Source organism: Oncorhynchus mykiss, chromosome 21 (assembly GCF_057628025.1).
Source record: "Oncorhynchus mykiss isolate SJ-2025 chromosome 21, ASM5762802v1, whole genome shotgun sequence".
Taxonomy (NCBI): Eukaryota; Metazoa; Chordata; class Actinopteri; order Salmoniformes; family Salmonidae; genus Oncorhynchus; species Oncorhynchus mykiss.
The window spans coordinates 7,536,792-7,559,000 of NC_143042.1; the positions used below are offsets into that span (position 1 = coordinate 7,536,792).

Below are 22,209 nucleotides of genomic sequence, written 5' to 3' on the forward strand. Positions count from 1 at the left end.
TAAAGGCAGAAGTCTTTCTAGACATATTCATAAGGTGTATGACTCAGGGAAATCTCTATTAACTTTGCATTAAGGAAAGTCTGCCTTGGGAATACTAGCTAGTAGTGCTTCATCATTCCATTCATATCAAGTTCCTGCCTGACTCTTCAGATCCATTCTCCATCCATTCAACAATGTCTTTAACTTACTCCTTGCTCTTGTTTTTGTCAACTTTTCGAAGGCGCTGGTGTTTCCCACTGCATCTGAGAGAATCTACACAATCTACAACGTTGGGAGAATCTGGAGCTTGGCTTTGAACAATTCTTCAAAGAGAAGGAAACGCTGACACTACGCAACAGGTAAGGACTTTGACTTTGATTTTCACGGGTCCAAACTTGGTGCTACCCTATTGGTCTCTGTCAAGAAGAGCCACGGGGTGTACAAGGATATGGCAAACCACTTGTACGGTCTGGATGAAGACCGATGATCACTGAGTTTCAGAACAAAGTACGTTTTCCTAGTCTAATGCTTGATGTTGACAATAATTTGGTGGCATCCAAAGTGTCAAATAGTTATTTATTTGCCGTACAGAACAGAGAGTAAGAGGTGCATTTTGACCAGCATTAATACACCCAAAGACATGTCTGCATCAGAATGTCTCAGCACAGCCCTAAGAGTGTCGTATTACAGGATTAGTTGAGTGAATATGTCATGGTGTTTTTTCCTCGATGCAGTAGGCTTATATCGAAGAGGGCCAGAATATGATGATTTGTCTCTCCGTTTTTACTCTCCACAGCCAAGCAGCACTCCCCTTGCCGATCAGTCGACGTATAACTCTCAAATCCTCTGCAGCACTACACTTTGGATGAAGGATGCTGTAGCTTCAGTTACTTTTCCAGATATGAAGAGCAAAAAGGAATTAAGAGACGTCGTTTCCGATACTTCCTCCAGTTGCAGTGAGTTGAGAGGATTTGCAGTCCCCTATTTCAAACGTATAAAATGTATGTGCTGTCTGTGCTCACACTTGCCAAGCCGAACGGCAAATTCTCCCGAGGTATGCCTGTGTTTCTTTACAAGCCCTGGACTGAAAGTCACTAGCATGAATCAAAACTACAACCGCTGTTTCCATGTGTTGTATATTAACTATAAAACCAGTTGAACCATACAAACGACTTAAAAGGGACCGTTTCCATGCAAACTGCCATTATCTTATTAGACGTCAGACCTGAAGTGTCTTTGAGTGTGTTAGCGGGCACAATGCAATATTGATTGAGTCGTGAATGATGAAATGCCGTGGCAACCAACTCTCTATCTCCGAGGAATTAACCTTCAGAGACACCTTCTGCTATTTTCACGACTAAGACATCTGAATACATCCAACAGAAACTCTACATGTGCTGAAGACCTACAGTTTGTAAGGAAATGCAGTAAGGTATTTTCTGTTATTTTACTGTAGTGAGGTTGGGCTTCCTCTCAGAGCCTGATACCTCTCTAGGTTTCTTATTTACAGAGAGTTGCTCCTGCCTACTGTGCTTCTAATTCTGCTTGCTCTTTGGAGTCTAGGCCGGGTTACTGCCAAGCACCTTGTGACAACTGTGGATGTAAAAACAGCTTTATAAACACATTTTGATTGATACTCGTTAAAGTATGATTGGGCAGCATTTACGAAAATACCAGGCACTCTTTAAACACTGTAATACCGTTTTCATACGCTGTCACACCCACCTGAGCATGTGAGCGGCACTGAAGACCACATCAAACTCTGAGCTGTCCAGATCTGCAGCTCTCTCTGCCATCTCGGCTGCCTCCGCCAGACGAGACTGCTCCAGCAGAAACTGGCCTGTCCATTAGACAGAGAGAAACAGAGACCGAGAAAGAGATGGAAAGAGATAGAGGGGAGGGAGAGAGGGAGAGAGAGAGAGACAAAAAAAGGGAAAGAGAGAGAGACAGTGAGACACCGAGGGGAAAGAAAGAAAGAAAGAAAGAAAGAAAGAAAGAAAGAAAGAAAGAAAGAAAGAAAGAAAGAAAGAAAGGAAGGAAGGAAGGAAGGAAGAAAGAGAAAGAGAGAAATAAAGAAAGAGGAAAATAGGAAGCAAAAAGATGGGTTCAGGGGACAGGGCAGCAAGAAGGACAGAAAGAAGGTCAGAAAGGAGAGAGTGAGGAAAAGAGGAGAGAGAGACAGTGAGGGTTTTTGTCATGCTCAGTGATTTGTGGAAGTCCAGCTGAGTCGAAGGAGTTTCATGTATGTCCCCTGGGAGCAGGACCAACTGGCTCTACCTAAACAGGAGTCTGCTGAGGAGGAATACATTACTACTATGTCTGGGACGCAGATGGTATATTATGTTGGAGGTATTATGCAGAGGTTTCCCCATACAAACCAGTGTGTGTGTTTGTGTGGGTGCGTGTTCCAACATGTGTGCGTGTTTGTCTGCATACGTGAGGTATCCTCTTTCACGGGTTTTTAGAATCTGTAAAAATAGTCTTCCTATGTCTCGGATGTCATACCTCATTGGGTGTCAGTCAGCAATAACCATCACTTGAATGCAGAGGGTTGCTACGGGTCACATGTAGCGTGACACATGCATGCTCCCTGCATCAGAGCATGTGTTAGTCTGAACAATGGCAGGAAAGGAGGCTTGACCTCTCATGTCAGCTCTCGCCCTCCCTGTCCCACAGTTCAGAGAGTCTGTAAGCACATTCATACAGTCTCACCAACAACATACTGGAGTCAGTCCAGTCACAGTGGAGGAGGAATGGCTGTAGCGGCCCGATTACGATAAGGTGTTGGGGGCCAGTAAAAATAAACCTCTGAAAAGAGGCTAGGAGATCGCAGAGAGAGGGCAAATGACTCTGTCCAAAGAAAGCAACACGGCCCGCCAGGACCCAAACACAACCCCGAGACTCGAGACCGAGATACACAGAGAGAGAGACACAGGGAGGGAGAGAGGGAGAGCCGATATGAATGGCAGCATTTACAGAAGCACGCTCAGACTAACCGACTTATAGCGTTTCTCCTCAATCAGTGAAAGGCAGCATCCTTATTGGTGGTGGTGTAGTCCGATCCGGTTTCCTCGAAGTATGTGGAGATTAGGTCTACTGTATGTATGACCTCATACAACCTGATACCAAATGCAAACCAAACTAAAGGCAGGCATATCTCTTTCGCTAACTAGAGCGGCTTTAAAAGTGGCTACAGGACACTTTATACGTGCTATGTGGGAGTACTGTAGAGTACTGTGGATAAGGTGTCTTTATCAAACTGCCTGAGGTAAGTTCTTATGGTGGGGTCAAGCTACAATACACTGTTACTGTAGGAAGTCCCTACATGGAGTAGTTTAATGGTATGTGTGTGTGTGTGTGTTTGTGTGTTTGTTTGTGTGCGTGTAGTGCTTAATTTGTAAATCGGTAGGTGCCGGAACAAAATGTGAGCACCAGAGGGGGTGACCTGGGGAGCTCTGAGGTAACGGAACGCATGAGAGAAAATATCCCCTTTATAATAAAGCATTGAATGCATATCATCACATTTGCATAGTGGCATACAGAAGTTGCACAAATGGGTCCATTTTAATAGTCTAGGGTCCTTTTAGAAACGCATTTCATGCAATTCTATGTCATTTTACATGACTGGAGACTTTGGTTGAATATTTTTTAATGCTGCATAAATGATGGAAATGACAGGCTACTTTGACACTGACAAACTGAGAATCTGAGATAAATAAAAAGGACTTTGTGTTGAATCCATCAATAGCCTAGGCCTAGGTGTGTGGAGACATATTGTAGGCTGTAATATGAGGAGGACTCTAGTCCTAAAAATGATTTCCAGTGTCACCGACTGACCCAACGATGCTCAGCTCTCTCACCGGTGATAGCCGATGCGTTCCTACCAGAAGCCGACATATCTCTCTTGCTTTACTTTGTAAAACAATATTTGGAAGTTAATCCAATATTTTGTTAGCCTACAGTAGACAAATTAGAGTCCTCTCTTTTCAGCAGGAGCCATTTTCTTTCCAACCTGTTTTCCTGCGATTGTATTTGAAATATAGTGAAAGGCCTGTCTTGTCTGCATGCTGTTTACTGACAGGTTGGCCGTGTTCCGCACTGTAGGCTATGCCTTGTTATTGGGCTACACACAATCCACAGCTAGGCACGTTTTTAAAGACGCTATTGATCCTCTGTGACTAAAATATAGCCATTTTCATGGTGTAGTAGGCTATTCTGAATGATTTCAATTCTTTCTGAACAGACAGCAGTAATTCTATAACGTTGGCAAATGTATTTCAATGTATCAGGGGTGCTGCAGCTCCTCCAGAACCCTTCGTCTGGCTATGATTCTATAAGGAAATCAATGATGAAGTGCAACGCTGGAGAGGTGAGAGTTGCAGGCTCATGTCTATCAGAGCAGAGGGAGGGAGAGAGATCATAGAAAGTGAATCTCATTCTAGTTCTGTGAGCGATACAGGCACACATCTCACACAGCCACGAGTTGGTCTCAAGCATAGGATACAATGATGCATAATCCATACTGTAAACTCAGGCCGGCGCAACCCGAATCAACTATTAGAATATCAGGCAGTAGAACTGGGAGGGGGGGGGCAGTAGAATTGACGAAGAAGCAACTCAAATTAGTACATTACAAAAAGTAAATGTTTCATGCCATGAGAGGTACCGGATAGGCAAATAGGTTCCAGAACAAATCAGTCCAAAACGGAGAGGTGCCGGATCCTGTTCCGGCAGGATCTGGCTCAAATGAAGCAATGTGCGCGGTACTTCATATGAGTTCTGGTACATACCATAATGCATGTAGCAGTTTCCTTTGGAAGGGTCCAGCTGAATGGCTCTTCGATAGTAACCCTCTGCCTCAGTCTTCTGCCCCTAGGAGACAAAACAGGAACGTTTGATTAGCTACTGTAGATCAGTTACAAGTTGTCCTCAGTCGTTAATTGCGATTTAGCTGATGTTCGAGCTCTCGCAGTGGTTCCTGTTTCTGGCACGGGCGTAATTGTGCGGCTGCAATTAGATTTACTCAAAACCCAAAACAGACGTGAGTTGCCATATGGTAGAAGATTGAACATGCAGGAGAAACCAGAAACCACCCACTCTCCTCGTAAATGAGATTTAGCAAATATTTCTCAGTCGAGATGTGTACGGGGAAATCAGCAGTAAATTTGAACAACCGTTCCAGATGCCCCTGATGTGCCAGGTTGTTTCAAACAATCAGCATATCCTGTAGGGCAACAACAATCCTCTGCGTTTACTCTGCATCTGCTACGGATTATTTTCCTACGCTTTCATGCATGAGTTGACACGTGGTAGCAGGGCCTCAACTGTAAACCAGGAAACTGTACTCCATAGAGAACGCTTCAAACCCCATTTTCCCCCAGCAGCAGAGTGTGTGTGTGTGTGTGTCACACTATCACTTTTTCTCAGTCAGAGAGTGTGTATCGCACTATAGCCTCGCAACATACCGCTGCCTCTGTGTCGTCCCCCCCCCCCCCCCCCCGTTGTTCACGCTTCAGCACTGATTGCTTCCATATTGGCTATGGATTTGCCATTCTACATAGAATAAGTGGACTGGGCATATTAGGTTAGGTTCATTAACTATTTCTCATGCCCGTGTTCGCTCTAAATGAAAGATGAAGACAACTAATTGTCCAGATGACTTTATGCCATATTTTCCCTGGCTCCTTTCCCAGCCGCAGTCTCAGAAGGTGGACTGTTAAACACAATACTGTGGTCCTTCAATGGACTGGGCCGTGTCGCATTAGTAGGATTGCGAGAGGTGCGCAACGTTAAATGTACATCAATGCTAGGTTTGTCACACACATTTGTATCACCTGTCTTTGTGCTTGTCTCCACCCATCTCTTCCCATTATCCCCTGTGTATTTATACCTGTGTTTTCTGTTTGTCTGTTGCCAGTTCATCTTGTCTTGTCAGGTCTCACCAGCGTGTTTTCCCATCTCATTGCTCTTTCTAGTTCTGTTTCCTAGTTTCCCCGGTTCTGACCATTCTGCCTGCCCTGACCCCGAGCCTGGCTGACGTTCTGTACCTGCCTGACTCTGACCCATTTACGAACCTCTGCCTGTCCTGACCCCAAGCCTGCCTGCTATTCTGTACCTTATTGACTCAGCCCTGGATTACAGACCTCTGCCTGCCTTTGACCTGTCTTTTGCCTGCCCCCTGTTTGGGTCAATAAACATCTGTGACTCTAGCTGTCTGCATCTGGGTCTTATCCTAAGTTCTTGATAAGGTTGTTTTTTTATTCCTCTGACACTCTTATCTAGCATATTCGAGCCTGTATTGGGAGGGAGTAGCCGGCTTCAGAGGGCTTTAACGGGTAGTGTTAGCGCCAACTCCGAGTGTAGCCAGCCACAGAGGGCTTTAGCGGTTAGCGTTAGCGCCGGCTCCGAGTGTAGCCAGCCACAGAGCTCGTAAATAACATCAGCGCCAGCAACGGGAGAGAGGCCCTCCAACAGAGAGTGGTGCCTAGCTCTTGGTAGGACACGTCAGGACTCTGCACTGTGTAATCATCCGCCTGGCGACAACACTCTCCTGTGATGTATGTCCAAGGGAGATGATCTGAGACAGGAACTGGGGGTTACCGGGTGGAATAGGGCTCTTCTGGTCATGTCTGGCTGTGTCCTAAAGAAAGGCCCTGGTCAAAAGTAGTGCACTATATCAGGATTATGGTGGCATTTCTGACGCAGACTCAGTCTAGACACCTGGTTACTGTGAACGAAGAGTTCAAAGCCAAACTGAACAAAGAACAAACCACAAATCTATACAACCTCACTAACCCCATTAAAGTACATGACTCTTTATGAATGAAACAGTGAAGTCACGTACTGTAGTACACGTCAGGGTGAGGCGGGACTTGAGTTTGACACTTTGACCCTTTCCCCGAGTCGGTTGACTCCTTATGAGCTAGCTGCATTATCAATACGTAGGTCCGCCGTGGCAAGACGGCCCAAAATCTCTCCCTGATTGAGTGATTTAATAAGGAAGCGGGGTAATTGCATTAAGTCCTGTCCGGCAGCCCATTGTTCCGGGTCTGGTCGTGTCCTAATCTCCTGTTGTTGAAGGGCTCTGTTATGAGGGGCCACTCGTGGCTCAGGGCCCCGGATGTAGGGACCTGGGGGACCCAGCAGATGTCCAGCTGTGCTGGGGTGACTCGGGTCTGAACCCAGGGAGACTGGGGGTGGGGGTTTGGGGGAATGGAACTCAAATCAGATTAGGAAAAGGGGAAATTAGTGAGTTTGGGAGCGAGACCCTTCCTCAGCCCAGACCGGACCCCTAGGGGTGCAGCTGTAACCCCTCCGATATCAGTGAGGAGGATAGAAGGAGAGATGGGATGGGTGATGTGGTACGCTGAAGAGCAAAGCCGCCTGTAGATTCCTAGTACCTCAGTTACCTCAGGCTGTGGAAGGGGAAGAACAGAAGGTCAAACTCCTCACAAGGGCTCAGCAGGACTGGTTCAGTGGGTTCTAACAGGGTTCCTCTCCATAAAGTCCTCCTAACTAACCCAAGTCAGCTGTGAACACATGTTGTCACGCACGTTTTTCTCTCCCCAAAACACTGTGGGAGTGAATGAGAGAGGTGGATGGAAGGGGGTTGGGGGGCAGAGTGCACCTCAGAACAAACAGCCAAACCTGTAGGGGAGAAGTCTGGGAAGAAAATACTGGACCCAGCAGGCCTAGCTGGTGAGCTTCATAACACCACACACATTTAATAATGTCTCTCACACACACACACACACACACACACACACACACACACACACACACACACACACACACACACACACGACTCCCCATAAAGACATTCCCTATGGCTGTGACCTTGAGACAATCACACACCCAGCGGAGAGCATGATGGTTTGACAGGTCTGTTTTTCCAAGCTTGTACCATAAGACAATAATTATTCCTCAATCCATTGTCTCCTTGGTTGTCATATCAACAAAGTTTATAGTGGCAGAAGTTGGTCTCTCTGCTATTTTACCTCAAATATCTCAAAAAACTGCAATTAGCCTAACATAAAAAACCCATCTTGTGTTTGCATACCATTATCCTAGGTGTCTTTTTCCTTTAGGCCACCAAAGACAAAAGCATTAATTTACCCATCAAGGTTCAACAAGTCCAAAATGGCTTTAGAGCTGGGCCACTGTCTGCTCAACACGCAGCTCAGTCTCGATCTATCAACTTCCAGGCTTTCTACAATGATCACAGCTCCTCTGGCCCAGACAGGGAAATCAATGGAATGAACTGGCCAGGCCCAAACTCACTCACTATTCATCAGCCCTCGGGCCTAGGTCTAATTATACGTAACCCCTGTGATTATTACCAACATGACAGTTTGCTTTGCTTCATCACACTTTGTGTGAGCCAAAGCCTATTTGAGATTGTGTGGACAGTCAGGAAGGACACTGGAGGACAAAGAGTGAAGTGAATGGATTGGAATAGAGGCAGATTGTAGTTACATTGATGGTATTGGCAATGATGTTAGAGGCCATTTCCAGTACAGCTGCAGGACGTTTCTCTTTCTGTTAAAAGTGTTAAAAAGTGTTGTAGTCTAGTGGTTAACAATACCTACATTATGACCACCTGCTCTTTCAATGACATAGACTGACCAGGTGAATCCAGGTGAAAGCTATGCTCCCGTATCGATGTCACTTGTTAAATCCACTTCAAATCAGTGTAGATGAAGAGGAGGAGACAGGTTAAAGAAGGATTTTTAAGCCTTCTTTGTGGAATGCATCCCTGTGGAATGCTTTCGACATCTTGTAGAGTCCATGTCCCAATGAATTTAGGCTGTTCTGAGGGCAATAGGGGGTGCAGATAAATATTAGGAAAATGTTCCTAATGTTTGGTATACTCAGTGCATATAGGCTATATTATATATATATATAATATCCTTTCCCATATTTAAGCTATTTTACACATTTTCTTATTAACCTTATGAACATAGACATTTTGTTTGTATCTGTACTAGAATGGTAAAAAAAGACATCCAATGAAACAGAAATGTCTGTATTGGTTGATATTGCAAAGAAATATCATATATCCCAGAATATTCACATCAGTGCATCTCTAGTTTCTGTGTTATCTTTTGTCGTGTTCTGTTGTAAAAAATGTGAGGAATTGTCTGGCCTTAAAGAGGTTGGTAGAGGAGGGACTTACAATGATGGACAGGAGTTTCCCGTAGGTCAGGTGTGCGGGGATGTGGTCGGGTTTGGCCCTGAGCGACTCCCTGTACCAGTGGCCCGCCTCCTCCAGCCTATTCAGCCTCATGTAGGCCTCTCCTGTTAGGGGTCAAAGGTCACAGGTCATGGGCGATACTGCCTCTCCTACTGTATGAGGGGGGGGGGGGGGGGGGGGGGTCAACATTCAGAGGTCAGAGGAAAGGGGTCGTAGAGAGACCCATGACCTCAATGGCTTCTCTGACACTTTATAATAAGAGGAAGACTCGTATCAAAGATGTGGTATGATGGGTTCTGGGACTTTTCTTTCGATCTATCTAGTGCATTGGTCACCAACCGGTCCATTGCGATCCAAGGCATTCCTAGTCGATCACCAAACATTTTGGCCTTGTATTCTTATTTTTAGTTTTTGCGCTGTTGGTGCACTTGATTCAGCAGTCCTAGCCCCGGGAAGGTAAAGTGTTCCCATTTTGAACCATTTCATGTGTGTGAATGTAGAACTCCGTCTACCTGGCAAGCCTAGAGAGCAAATCAAGTGCACCTATAGGCCTACCGTTGCCCAATCAAATACCTCGGAGTTGATACTGTGACATTTCAAAACCATGACTAGATAGAGAGCAAAGAGCGGCTGTTTTTATGAGTAAGTTCATGTTTGTTGTTACTCAGCACTGCCAAAACTTTGTTCAACACTTTCATAAGCCATAAAATATGTTCTCCCTACTTCCACTCGCGCTAAAACCAGCACTGCAGCTGCATTTAATGAGTATAGCAATTTGTTTCTATGACCTTGCGTTGTTATTAGCTGCTTGTGTTTTTTTTTTTAATATCGAGGTATATTTCACTTTCTCTGGTCATAGGAGTAACAACATTAATTGGTGCATAGGGCAAAAAATAACGCAGCGAGACAAAAGTTTCCCCATCAGCTGGAAGACTGTCCCCTTTTCTCAGAGGAGGGAGGGAGAGTGGAGGGACAGTGAGTCGGGTAAGAGCAGAGTCACCACTACCTTCCATGCAACCAAGAGAGTATTTACACAGCACAATGTAAAAACTGCTGGTTGCATGGACGCCACCTCTCCACTGCTCTCTCCCTGCCTGTGACCTCTGACATGAATGATGACATGCTCCAGTGCTTCCCAGTGTCTGATGAATAGAGTTCTATAATAGATCTCCAACAGGTGCACGGCTGATAACAAGGCAGATGGAGACCGACCCATTTCCAGCCCTCCATTCCTAAAAACACTCGTCATTCCACCAATAAAAATAAATATTCCTCCGTTAAATTAATTAAACCCCTGACACCAATTTCAGTTGGAACGTGACCAGTTTCTCTCGGAGAATGTCTCTGTTCTCAAAGCCGTGAGAATCCCAGATCTGATCCCAGCGCAGCGGGGCCGATCCCCGGGGCCCTGATGACAACCCCCCTCTCACCTGAACAAACACTCTCCCTCTTCTCAGGCCCCCACCACGCGTCATCCCAAGAATGTTGCCGACACGGCACAGCAATCTCAACCATGCAATCAGGAAGGGCTTCTAATAATGCAATTAGTGATAGAATAACACAACATGGGACATGACTTATTATAGCCAGCTTAGTTTGAATTCCCTTCGAATCCTGATACACATCTACATTAGGATTGCCTGCCTATTTTGGAGCTGTGGTGTTGGAATGGAATGAAACCAATCTGCTTAAAGCACATCAAATAGCTTCGTTTCATGGAGATAATATGGGGAAATCTCTTCTTTGGGGGGGAAACTGAAGACCATCAGCAGGTTGTTCTACTACCACCAGAACGAGTCATTCTAAACACATATTCCTCAATTACACTAATCAAAGATGAGGAGAATTATCATATGTGATAGGTGGGAATTAAGAAGGACATTTGGATGATTAAAGTCGTCTCCCTGTGCCAAGTCTTCCCCGTCACGCAGCAAAGTTGTTGCCACATCCCAGCTTTTCACCTTCAGTAATTGGCTAAGTCAAATGCCTGACATGGCTCCAGATAGACTGTCAAACTAAATCTACCTCAGCGGACAAATTAGTTTGCTTCCCCATGAACAGAATACCAGAGATACCTGTCCACTACATTTCAATTCCTGACTGTCAGCCCTGCAGAACACTGTGCTAGACAGGGATCTAGGGTAGAGTGGAGAGCGATCTAGGGTTTGAGTGGAGAGTGATCTAGGGTAAAGTGATGGTAGTGTGGAGAGTGATCTAGGCTAGAGAGGAGAGTGATCTAGGGTAGAGTGATGGTAGAGTGGAGAGCAATCTAGGGTAGAGGGGAGAGTGATCTAGGGTAGAGTTATGGTAGAGTGGAGAGTGATCAAGTGTAGAGTGATGGTAGAGTGGGAGGTGATGTAGGGTAGAGTGGAGAGCGATCTAGGGTAGAGTGATGGTGGAGTGGAGAGCGATCTAGGGTAGAATGATGGTAGAGTGGAGAGCGATCAAGGGTAGAGTGGAGAGTGATCTAGGGTAGAGTGATGGTAGAGTGGAGAGTGATCTAGGGTAGAGTGATGGTAGAGTGGAGAGTGATCTAGGGTAGAGTGATGGTAGAGTGGAGAGTGATCCAGGGTAGAGTGATGGTAGAGTGGAGAGTGATCTAGGGTAGAGTGACGGTAGAGTGGAGAGTGATCCAGGGTAGAGTGATGGTAGAGTGGAGAGTGATCTAGGGTAGAGTGATGGTAGAGTGGAGAGTGATCTAGGGTAGAGTGATGGTAGAGTGGAGAGTGATCCAGGGTAGAGTGATGGTAGAGTGGAGAGTGATCCAGGGTAGAGTGATGGGAGAGTGATCCAGGGTAGAGTGATGGTAGAGTGGAGAGTGATCTAGGGTAGAGTGATGGTAGAGTGGAGAGTGATCTAGGGTAGAGTGATGGTAGAGTGGAGAGTGATCTAGGGTAGAGTGATGATAGAGTGGAGAGTGATCCAGGGTAGAGTGATGGGAGAGTGATCCAGGGTAGAGTGATGGTAGAGCGGAGAGTGATCTAGGGTAGAGTGATGATAGAGTGGAGAGTGATCTAGGGTAGAGTGATATGGTGAGCTGGGGTAGGAAACAGAAACAGTCTCCTGGACATGGGTTGGTCCTGGCTTTGATCCTGGGAAACACTTTCACTGGAAACTTTCATTTTCAGCCCATGGTTGAGCCCATGGTTGAGCCCATGGTTGAGCCCATGGTTGAAAATGCTCACCTTTCCTCCTTCGTTCCCTTTCACCAGATTCTCGGATGATAACAATACAGTACATGATGATATATGACCCTCAAACTAAACCCGGGACCTCAGAGCCAGTTTCACTGCATTTTTTCATTCTTCCCTTCTAATCAGGGACGGATTTAAACATGGGACACCAGGTGTGTGCAAATCATTTTCAGGAAAGACAGAAAATCAGCAGGCTCTGGACCTCGTAGGGTAAGAGTCGAGTAACGCTGATGTATGGGAATGAATGAACTGTTTGTTTTGTAAAGTGCTGTGTTTATTGAACTTGGTGAGTAGAGATGGGGGGAAGAATCACCCCAAAATATTAGTGAAAAAATGAATGTTTTCCTGCTATTACTCACCCATCATGTTGTAGAGACTCTGAGGTGCAAACTGCTTCGGCATTTTCTGCACCGCTTCTTTATAGACAGACAGAGCATCCTGTCATGGAGGGGGAGGGCAGTTAGTCACAGTGTGTTTCATCAGTGTGTCACCATCCACAAAGCCTCTTCCTCACTGTCTAATGGAAAGGGCTTCAGGAAGATGAGTCTTTAGTCGGCTCTGTCATTTTGTCATAGATGAAGACTTAGTTCATTTGAGCAGTGGCTGAGCTCATATAAAGCCAAGGCCGGAAGCTTAAGCAAGTTTTCAGACAGCTAGTTTTCTCAAGAGCTTAAGTACACTATCACAGTATGCTATCAAACTACATTTGCTGTATACATCTTATCCATTGTATTTCTATGTTTCTGCCATGGCTCCACTGTACTGTGGTGTAGTGCACCTCTATACATTCTACACATTGGATTTCTATGTTTCTCCCATGGCTCCACTGTACTGTACGGTAGTGCACCTCCATACATTATATTTCTATGTTTCTGCCATGGCTCCACTGTACTGTAGTGTAGTGCACCTCTATACATGCTATTCATTTTATTTCTACATCTCTGCCATTGCTCTGGTTCTAATGTACTGTATTGAAGTGTACTGTTATAGATTCTATCCATTGCATTTCTACATCTCAGCCCTGTCTCCACTGTAGTGTAGAGTACTGTAGTATCATACCTCCTGCAGGCCCTGCTCGTGGAGCAGCTTGCCCAAGTTGTACAGGCAGCTGGTGACGGAGCTCTTGTGGGCATGGGGGTCCTTCAGATTCTCATCTGGGATCTCAGCGCAGGTTACAAAGGTCCTCTTGGCCTCCTCCATACCACCCTGGTTCATCAGGATGATGCCCGTGTTCAAGTAGGCCGCTGTGGGGTGACGAGAGGGCGCAGAGGAGGAGGAACAGAGGGAGAAGACAGGGTGGAGGAGGGGGAAAGGGAGGATAGAGGAAGAGGAATGAGGGAGAGAGAAGGTAGAGGATTAGAAATGGGGGAAGAGAGGGGGCAGAGGTGGAGGATTAGAGCAGGAAGAGAGGGGGGTAGAAATGGAGAAACAGAGGGGATAGATAGAAGCAGGGAAAGGTTTAGGGACAAGAAAACGAATCACATTTTATATGTCACATGCGTTGAATACAACAGGTGTAGACTTTACAGTGAAATGCTTACTTACTGTCACGTTGGTATAAAGGGTCGGGAGACAGGTACAGGAATGCGTAATATGGGTTTTTATTTCCCAAATGATAGCGTGCCGTGTAAAGGCATAGGAACGAAGATCAAACAAACACATATTCAAAACACAGGGTAGAAACCCAAACAAAAGAGCGAGGAGTACCTCGAATAAATACACAATCGCACAATGATACCACGTGGGACGAGACCCGTAATCATCTGTGCAATACACGAAAGCCAAAACAACACATCACAGGTATTCGCACGACCAACGGACTTTGGAACAATAATCGACCAGACAATGGTGAACAAAGGGCACGCATATACAATTACTAATCAATGGGAATAGGGACCAGGTGTGCATAATGACAGTTCCGGAGGGATCCGTGACAGTTTGTGTGTGTGTGTGTGTGTGTGTGTGTGTGTGTGTGTGTGTGTGTGTGTGTGTGTGTGTGTGTGTGTGTGTATTTGAGTGTCAGTGTAGTATGTGTGAGTGTGTGAGTGTGTGGGTAGGGTCCAGAGAGGTTGAAAGAGAGGTAGATGGGAAAAACTGAGGAATTAACAAGTAACTCATGCAACCCAAATCCCCTGCTTTTCCCGTCCTCTGCTAGAGTCTGATACAGTGAAATATGTCTACACATTACATACGTGAGCAGTCAAGAGTGAGATTGACTTCCATTAGACTGTGGGCTGAAACGGTCCGATAGACCTCTGAAATGGGCCAGACAGACACATGCATGACAACTAATTCAGCATTAACACTGGGCCGTGATGAAAACCTGAATGTAACATTCCATTCATGTAATTGAATTAAACAAAGCCAGAGACAACCCATTAGGCAGGTCCCAGATCAGCTCCTTTCATCTCCACCGGCCAGGCCCCGATCACAATCACTTCAGCCCCGCAATACGCCATTTTAGGAAATGGTCTCTTAGCAATACTTACACGCCAGAGTTGGCCTGCTCCCAATGGCCAGCTTATAGTAATGCAGTGCCTCTGAGGGCCTGTGGTTCTCTTGAAGCAGCAAACCCCTGGTGGAAAGAAGAGCAGAATTATGGTTGAATGAAGCAGAGGAAAGAGAGGTCTACCGGGCAATCAGGGAAACCATCTGGCAACTCTGACTGTTTGGGTTTTAAATCTAATTGCAGCCTAACATTAGACGGTGTTTAGTGACACTCTGTTTATTTGGTTTATTTGTTAACCATCATTAATCTCAGAACGACACCTTCTTTAAAGGTGTGTCATGTCATGTAAACACAGAAATGTGTTTGTTGACAAAGGTGACTCTTCCTGTTTCTTGACAGGGGGACAGGGAGTAGAGAGAGGGGAAGAAAAACGCTGTCAGGTGAGCGGGAAATGTGGGCCGGTTATGAGGCTTGGCACCTTTGACACTCAGAGGGTTAATGTGGGTATTAGAACTGCCTTCATGTTTTCCCAGAGCCCCGCAAATCATGATGAATGAAATCACTGTCAAGGGGAACAGGATCCCATCTGGGGATAAAACAACCCATTTCCTCTCTCTCTCTGTCTCTCTCTCTCTCTCTCTCTCTCTGCCCCTAGCCCCCCCCTCTCTCTCTCTGTCTCTCTCTCTCTCTCTCTCTGCCCCTAGCCCCCCCCCTCTCTCTCTCTCTCTCTCTCTCTCTCTGCCCCTAGCCCCCCCCTCTCTCTCTCTGTCTCTCTCTCTCTCTCTGCCCCTAGCCCCCCCCCCCTCTCTCTCTCTCTCTCTCTCTCTCTGCCCCTAGCCTCTCCCCCTCTCCCTCTATCCCCTGTTATTCTCCCTGTCTGTCTAAGCAGTATTGATGGATGGTAGCTTTCATGGCCCTTCATCCTTGCTGAGGTAGTGGAGAGATGCAGAGATGACACATCTCACACTCACAGATTATACAACATGTCAGCCATGTTTCCCCGGTAATACAGGGCATTCCGGTACGCCCTCTCCGCCTCGGCCATCTTGCCCTGGTTCTTCAGGACGTTTCCCAAGTTGCCCCATGCTAACAAAGAGAGACAGGTGTCTGTCAAGTGCATACAGGTATTGTGTAATGGAAAGATCTTGAGTTTTGCATTTATGAGGAAAGATTACAAATCATTTATGACATATACTTTATTCTTTATGGGCCTATTTGTCAGCCATAGATTAAGCATAGTCCTGGACCTAGAATAATATAGAACTGAAAAATGTTCTAATCTACATGAGAGTGATGTAATTCTCAGGCCTAACTTTATCACAGTGGGACTAAAGTACCAAACCAAAGGCCCATATTCCAGAATGTGTTGGTTAGTCAACAGTCTCCTCCACACTACCTTTAGCGGGGTTAACACTGATCCCTGACTTGTAGAGCATCTCCTCGTTGCTCCAGTCCCTGTTCCTCAGCACCGTCTTGATGCCGTACAGCAGCACCAGGCCTGCGCACAGACCCAGCAGCACGACCCTGGGGCCCCTGGTTCTCAGCCTGACGTACAGGGCCCGGATCCCCACCGCCACCAGCAGACAGAAGCCCATGCTGGGTATGTACAACAGCCGCTCGGCCACCACGAAGCCCACATAGAAGAAGAGGTTTGTGGCCGGGAGGAAGGGCAGCGAGAGTAGGCCCAGGGAGAAGACCACCACGTTCTCCGTGGCGGGGAGGGTGGCAAGGGAGGGGAGGAAGGGGTGGGTAGTCCGAGGGGAACATTGGTAGGTTTTGGTGAACCCATTCCCATTGAGGGTGGTTTTCCCATTGGTCTTTGGAGAGCCCTGCTCTGAGTTTATGTTGTGGTTGCCGTCTGGAGGATGGTAGCTGAGCCCATTGGTGAGGGCCTTCCCGTTCGCCAAGTGAGCTTTCCCATTGGTCTCCTTGGCCTTGGAGTCGGGGCTGCTACTGCTACGGAGGCCATACCAGGCCAGGAGAGTAAATCCAGCATAGAAGGCCACGGTGTGAAGGTTCCTCCAATCAGCAAAGGTCTTGATTAGCGGTAGAGCGTCCATGGACCAATCGAAGCTGAGCTGGACAGGGCATAGGAGGAGCCAGGCGTTGGCGGCGGGCAGGTAGAGGAAGGTCAGAGTTCGCGTGAGAAGGTGCGGCGAGTCGGCCGCCGGGTTGTCTGAGTTGGAGAAGTTGGGGGGCTTGTTACCCATCCAGTAGAGACGAGCAGCCAGGAGAAGCACGCCCCAGGAGATCAACACACTCAGACTCAGCAGTACAGTGGTGTTCCTCTTCTGTAGGAGAGAGAAAACATTATAGGAATGCTATGGGAACTACCATGGGACTTGTGTGAAATGTTCAGGAAACTTTTAGAAAACTTTAGCATTCTGAAAACGTTCCTGCTCTCATTCTGGGAATGTATTGGTAACTAGAAATAGTTTATTGGGCTAATACTAAGTAAAGTCTATTAGACAAAGTAGTAGATATTTTCTTTAACACAGAAGAATTTGGTGTTGGTTTATTTGGTGTGTATTCATATACATCAGTGCAAAATGTAGAATTTTGATTTAAATCTCGACCATGTGAAAGGTCGATGACCTCTATGATTTCACATCGCGAGGAATTTCTAGAATAGAACTGTTTAGAAATGAGGAATGAAATGGAAGGAATGTTTTTGCAAAAGCTGCCCAGGACACAAGCCGTTTTCATGTGCAATTGACACAGCCAAGCGCTCTGGGTATTATTGGCAAGTCCTCTGAAAAGAGTATCTACGACGGCCAGAAATAATATGGCTCTGTTGCTACACAAACACAGAAAGCATTTTTTGAGAAATTAAGCATTGATAGCACTGAGAGACTAAATGGGGCATATTAACACTTCACATTCATCAGAAAACAGAATTGTGGGAATCTTTATCAAATGACCCTCCATGTCGGTGTCACCTCTATTCATATGTTTCAGTTTGATTTAATAGAATAATGCCCTAAAGGACAAGGATTCTTCTCATTTGACGGGTGGGATGAGAAATACTGGTAGGCTAGGTCAACTCCAGGTTGATATGCTATTACCCAATAAAGTAGCTGTGAAATGCAATGTCAATGTGTGTTAAACTCATACCTACATTAATTACAGTTAGGCCTATGCACATTCAAATATACATTTCAATTCATTCCTTCTAATTGAACCAGGCTTTTCCTGGTTAAATCAAGGTTAAATACAAATGAACAAGCTGAGAAAACCACTACCTCACCATTCCCCACGCACTCCTTTAGATCAATTGACCTCTAACATTTTGGAGCACTGGTGCCAGTGGAGTTTTTAACAGTTTCCTTTGCCCCTATAAAGACATGTCAAATAAACAGAACACCTACTATACGTGACCAATAGACCACGACACTGGACCCTACTACCAACTGCATACGATGACATCACGGGTGCACTGTGTTTCTCTCATTCTTATTCCGTTCATCCATCTTCCTGTAAAGTAATGCCTCTAAATTAGATCTAGAACAGATCTGTCCATGTATTGTAGCATGGTGTCTTGTATGCCCAAATAGGCTATGTGTTTAGACTAGCTAAGTCCCTTGAGTGCAATTTGACTGCACAACTCAGGCCTTGGGTGGCTTCCGAAATGGCACCCTAGGGAATAGGGTGCCTTGTCAGATGCTGCCCTAGTGCATGCTGGGAGAAGTAGAGCGGGGAGGGCCTGATTCAGATTGTTGGCCCATTTCAGTAGAGTGGAGAGTGATGTTTAATCAGCTCAGAGCTCACTGTGTCGGTATGTAGATTCTGTTTACAGCTATAAGAGGATTAATGCCGTAGCATGATCAGCATCAGGTTCCTTATTAAACACCTTCCACTGGCCTGTCACCACGTTCAGCTTTCAGCTCCATCAGGGACCTTACTGTAGTTAGACCAGGACTAGTAACTTCAAAACTTCACTACTACTGCCAAATGTTACTAACCCATCCCCTCATGAACTTCTCAGAGGAAAATGGACTTTAAGAGAGATTGTTTGCTATTTTTACAGTTCCTAATGGCTTTATGAATACATATCTGGCATAGGAATGAAGACCTTTTTTGGCATGTTAGGCTCATAAAAATCTGGGAATTTTATTTTTTGATGAATAGATTAGAGCACTACTCAAATCAAAAAAGGCTGAAACAGAAAGCAGCCAGGGGACAACTGTATGATAAGTAGAGAACTGTATGATAAGTAGAGAACTGTATGATAAGTAGAGAACTGTATGATAAGTAGAGAACTGTATGATAAGTAGAGAACTGTATGATAAGTAGAGAACTGTATGATAAGTAGAGAACTGTATGATAAGTAGAGAACTGTATGGTAAGTAGAGAACTGTATGGTAAGTAGAGAACTGTATGATAAGTAGAGAACTGTATGATAAGTAGAGAACTGTATGATAAGTAGAGAACTGTATGATAAGTAGAGAACTGTATGATAAGTAGAGAACTGTATGATAAGTAGAGAATAGCGCAAATATTATTTCACTTTGTTTTACAGGGTCACAGTCCTGGGCCCATATTCAGAGTAGGAGTGCTGATCAGTTTAGTCTTTTATATCATAATGAATACGATTATATGGACACGGAGCCACTCTGACTCATACCTTGTGAATACGGACAGGTCAGCAACACTTTAAAGTTTAGAGTTACGTTGCTATGGTTACAGAAGGTTGTCCGGTCACATCCTTGACACCCCCCCCCCCCCCCCCCCAATTCTGGCTAATTAAATCACATCTGTCTAGACTTAGGGGTCACCGCAGTCCGGAAGAGAGAGGCTGCAGCTGTGAAAGGAATGTATTGACACATATACCAGTTGAACAGAACATATTGCTCTCTCTCAGGAGAAAGTTGGGGAAACTATTTACTTCAAGCCTGCAGGTATAACGCATTATGATGCAGTCTGAATGCATTATAAGACTTGTCATAAGCATGCATGGCCCTTATGATGTATTGTGATCTCATAATCCAGTTTATCATAATCCATTGGTCTGATGGTCTAAAGAAGAAATGTCATTCATTTGGATGAATCTGTATGGATGCTTTTAAAAATATAATATAGGCTTCCTACTGTCCACACAGAGACCAGGGAGTTCTCTCTTCTCCCTACTGTACAGTACAGACAGAGAGTGTGGCTTCCATCCACACACCAGCCTCCAGTGAACTCTGGCTGAACCTGTGGGGGTGGCATGAGAGCTGTGTGTGTGTGTCTGTGTGTGTAAGTGTTTTCATCACAATCTCACCAGGCCTTTGAACATTTCAGGCTGTTTCGCAATTACAGACCTAATTTACTCCCTACTTTAAATTAGGTTACAAAGTAAATATAAAATCATCTCAGAGCACCACAGAGATGAGTAGACTGAGTATGAGTGTTATCCCCAGCATGACATAGGCAGCCAGGCAGCTGCACAGCCTAGGTCTCTAGTTCTCATCCTCTTTTCACACTCCTAAACCGCACCGAGTCATGCCGAGCCGAGCCATGCCGAGCTGAGCTCTACTGCACTGGCCTGGTCACGCATCTACCATAGTTACGGTTGTCACGCTGCAAAGGTCAATGTGGACAGAAAGGATCAGAGCCAGAACAGTATGGCTCAGGTTGGCACAGCAGTATGAAAATGGTTAGTCTCATTGCCAAAGAATGATGTTGTACAGTTTAAACCTGATGGATTATTTCTCAAACAATGTCAATGTGTTCCTAACTGTAAACAGAGAAAATCCTCTTTAAAAGTGTCAGTAGCCTACAGTTCAGCTGGAAGTAACGTACACTCAGTATATCAAATCAGATATATTCATAAGCACATAAACATAGCCCCAGTTAACTCTCAACAGAGAGCTCAGAGAGAAACTATTTTCAAATAGTCCTGCTCAGCGAAGGTTATGACCATACTAGTGCGTACGAGTTTTTGAAACCTGCATTTCCAATTACCCTTAAATTAGGACTAAGGAGTTTATTAGGATTGACTTGTCCTGGACAATAGACATGCTTCATTTGCTGGGCCTTCACTTCAGAACTGAGAGTGTGAGACAATTTCATCTCTCTGAGGAGGAGAAGATTTCCTTTGAGATGAGGTACATGTGACTGTGAGATAAACCAATTACAGAAAATCTGTGTTTTCAGTCTTCTCTTTCTGTGAAAACATATCAAATATGACCGGGGAGATTTGAAGATTTTTGGGCTGAAGGGAGTAAGAAAATCAGAGGGAAGAATTGTATATTGATTTCTGAACCAGAAAGCAGACACACAAAGGAAGAGGCTATGTATTTTTACACAGAGGAGATGAGGTTATTGATGGGATCGTCTTGCTCTTCTTGTCTGGGGAAAATGCTGTATGAAAAATTCAATCTGGCTCCATTTCACCTTCCAGTAGGTTCCTCTCCCAATTCCCCAATCTTGCCTTAATTAACTTGAAGATCAATCTCGGACTCAAAAGGCCAAAGCCGCGGTCTGTCGACGTTGATGGCGATTCCACAATCAGGGTAAATTGAGACAAAATGGTCGCTCAATTTTCCTTAAATTCTGAGTGAGAGTCTGAAACTCCACCAAATTCCTCTAAAGCACTATGAAGATAAACTCACTTGCTTACTTTTCTGCACTTTTTTCTATTACGAACTTCAACCTTTCTCTGTGTATCATTCTATTTCACAACTCATCTGGCTATTCTGTGAAAAATGACTTTGCAAAAATAACTTTACAAATAACATTTGACTTCATTTTATGTGGATTGATTTGATGTGATTGGATTCTAGAGGTACAGTCAAAGTCATCCAGGGCAATGCTAGGATCATTGATGATTTATCTGTTTGAGTTAGAGTTACTTTATTTCCAGCGTCAGAGCAGCTCTCTCATTGGAGCTCATAAGATCTGTGGCTGGTTAAAAGAGCCAGAATAATCCCCTGCAGCATGTCAAAGCTGCAGTCCCACTCGGGCAAAGGCTTTCATCTAAACCCTGCGCTCTCCACAGATCTCACACACTGTGGATTATTACTGCTCTCTTCACTACATAAGACCTCTCTGCTTTCCATCCGCATGGGCACTGTCCCTCCCTCTCCCTCTCTCTCTCTCCCTCCCTCTCCCTCCCTCTCTCTCCCTGTCTCTCTCTCTCTGTCTCCCTCTCCCTCTGTCCCCCTCTCTCTCTCTCTGTCTCTCTCTCTCTCTCCCTCTGTCCCTCTCTCTCCCTGTCTCTCTCTCTCCCTCTCCCTCTGTCCCCCTCTCCCTGTCTCTTCCCTCTCTCTCTTTTAAAACGACATGGTGACCAGCCCATTCTTATCTCCTCATTGTGTTTGTCATTCATCAGTAGCCATGTTCAAACATTGTCCTCTGCTGCGTGTGGTCCTCTAATACCCATCGTACTGTTATTAGTGTCTGTTGGCGCTGTT

At 45.4% G+C, this 22,209-nt stretch overlaps 1 protein-coding gene across 1 annotated transcript in view; it reads right to left on the bottom strand.

The window, feature by feature from the left end:
- Window positions 1-22,209, bottom strand: part of LOC110499851 (protein O-mannosyl-transferase TMTC2) — an 84,412-nt gene that overhangs the window by 6,533 nt on the left and 55,670 nt on the right. The window contains exons 3-10 of the mRNA XM_090215019.1: window positions 16,212-17,106; window positions 15,787-15,901; window positions 14,856-14,941; window positions 13,426-13,610; window positions 12,726-12,804; window positions 9,155-9,276; window positions 4,770-4,851; window positions 1,705-1,819 (exon numbers count right to left, since the gene is read on the bottom strand). Of these exons, the coding sequence (XP_090071145.1) occupies window positions 1,705-1,819; window positions 4,770-4,851; window positions 9,155-9,276; window positions 12,726-12,804; window positions 13,426-13,610; window positions 14,856-14,941; window positions 15,787-15,901; window positions 16,212-17,106 (1,679 nt within the window). The remainder of the gene's footprint in view (window positions 1-1,704; window positions 1,820-4,769; window positions 4,852-9,154; window positions 9,277-12,725; window positions 12,805-13,425; window positions 13,611-14,855; window positions 14,942-15,786; window positions 15,902-16,211; window positions 17,107-22,209) is intronic.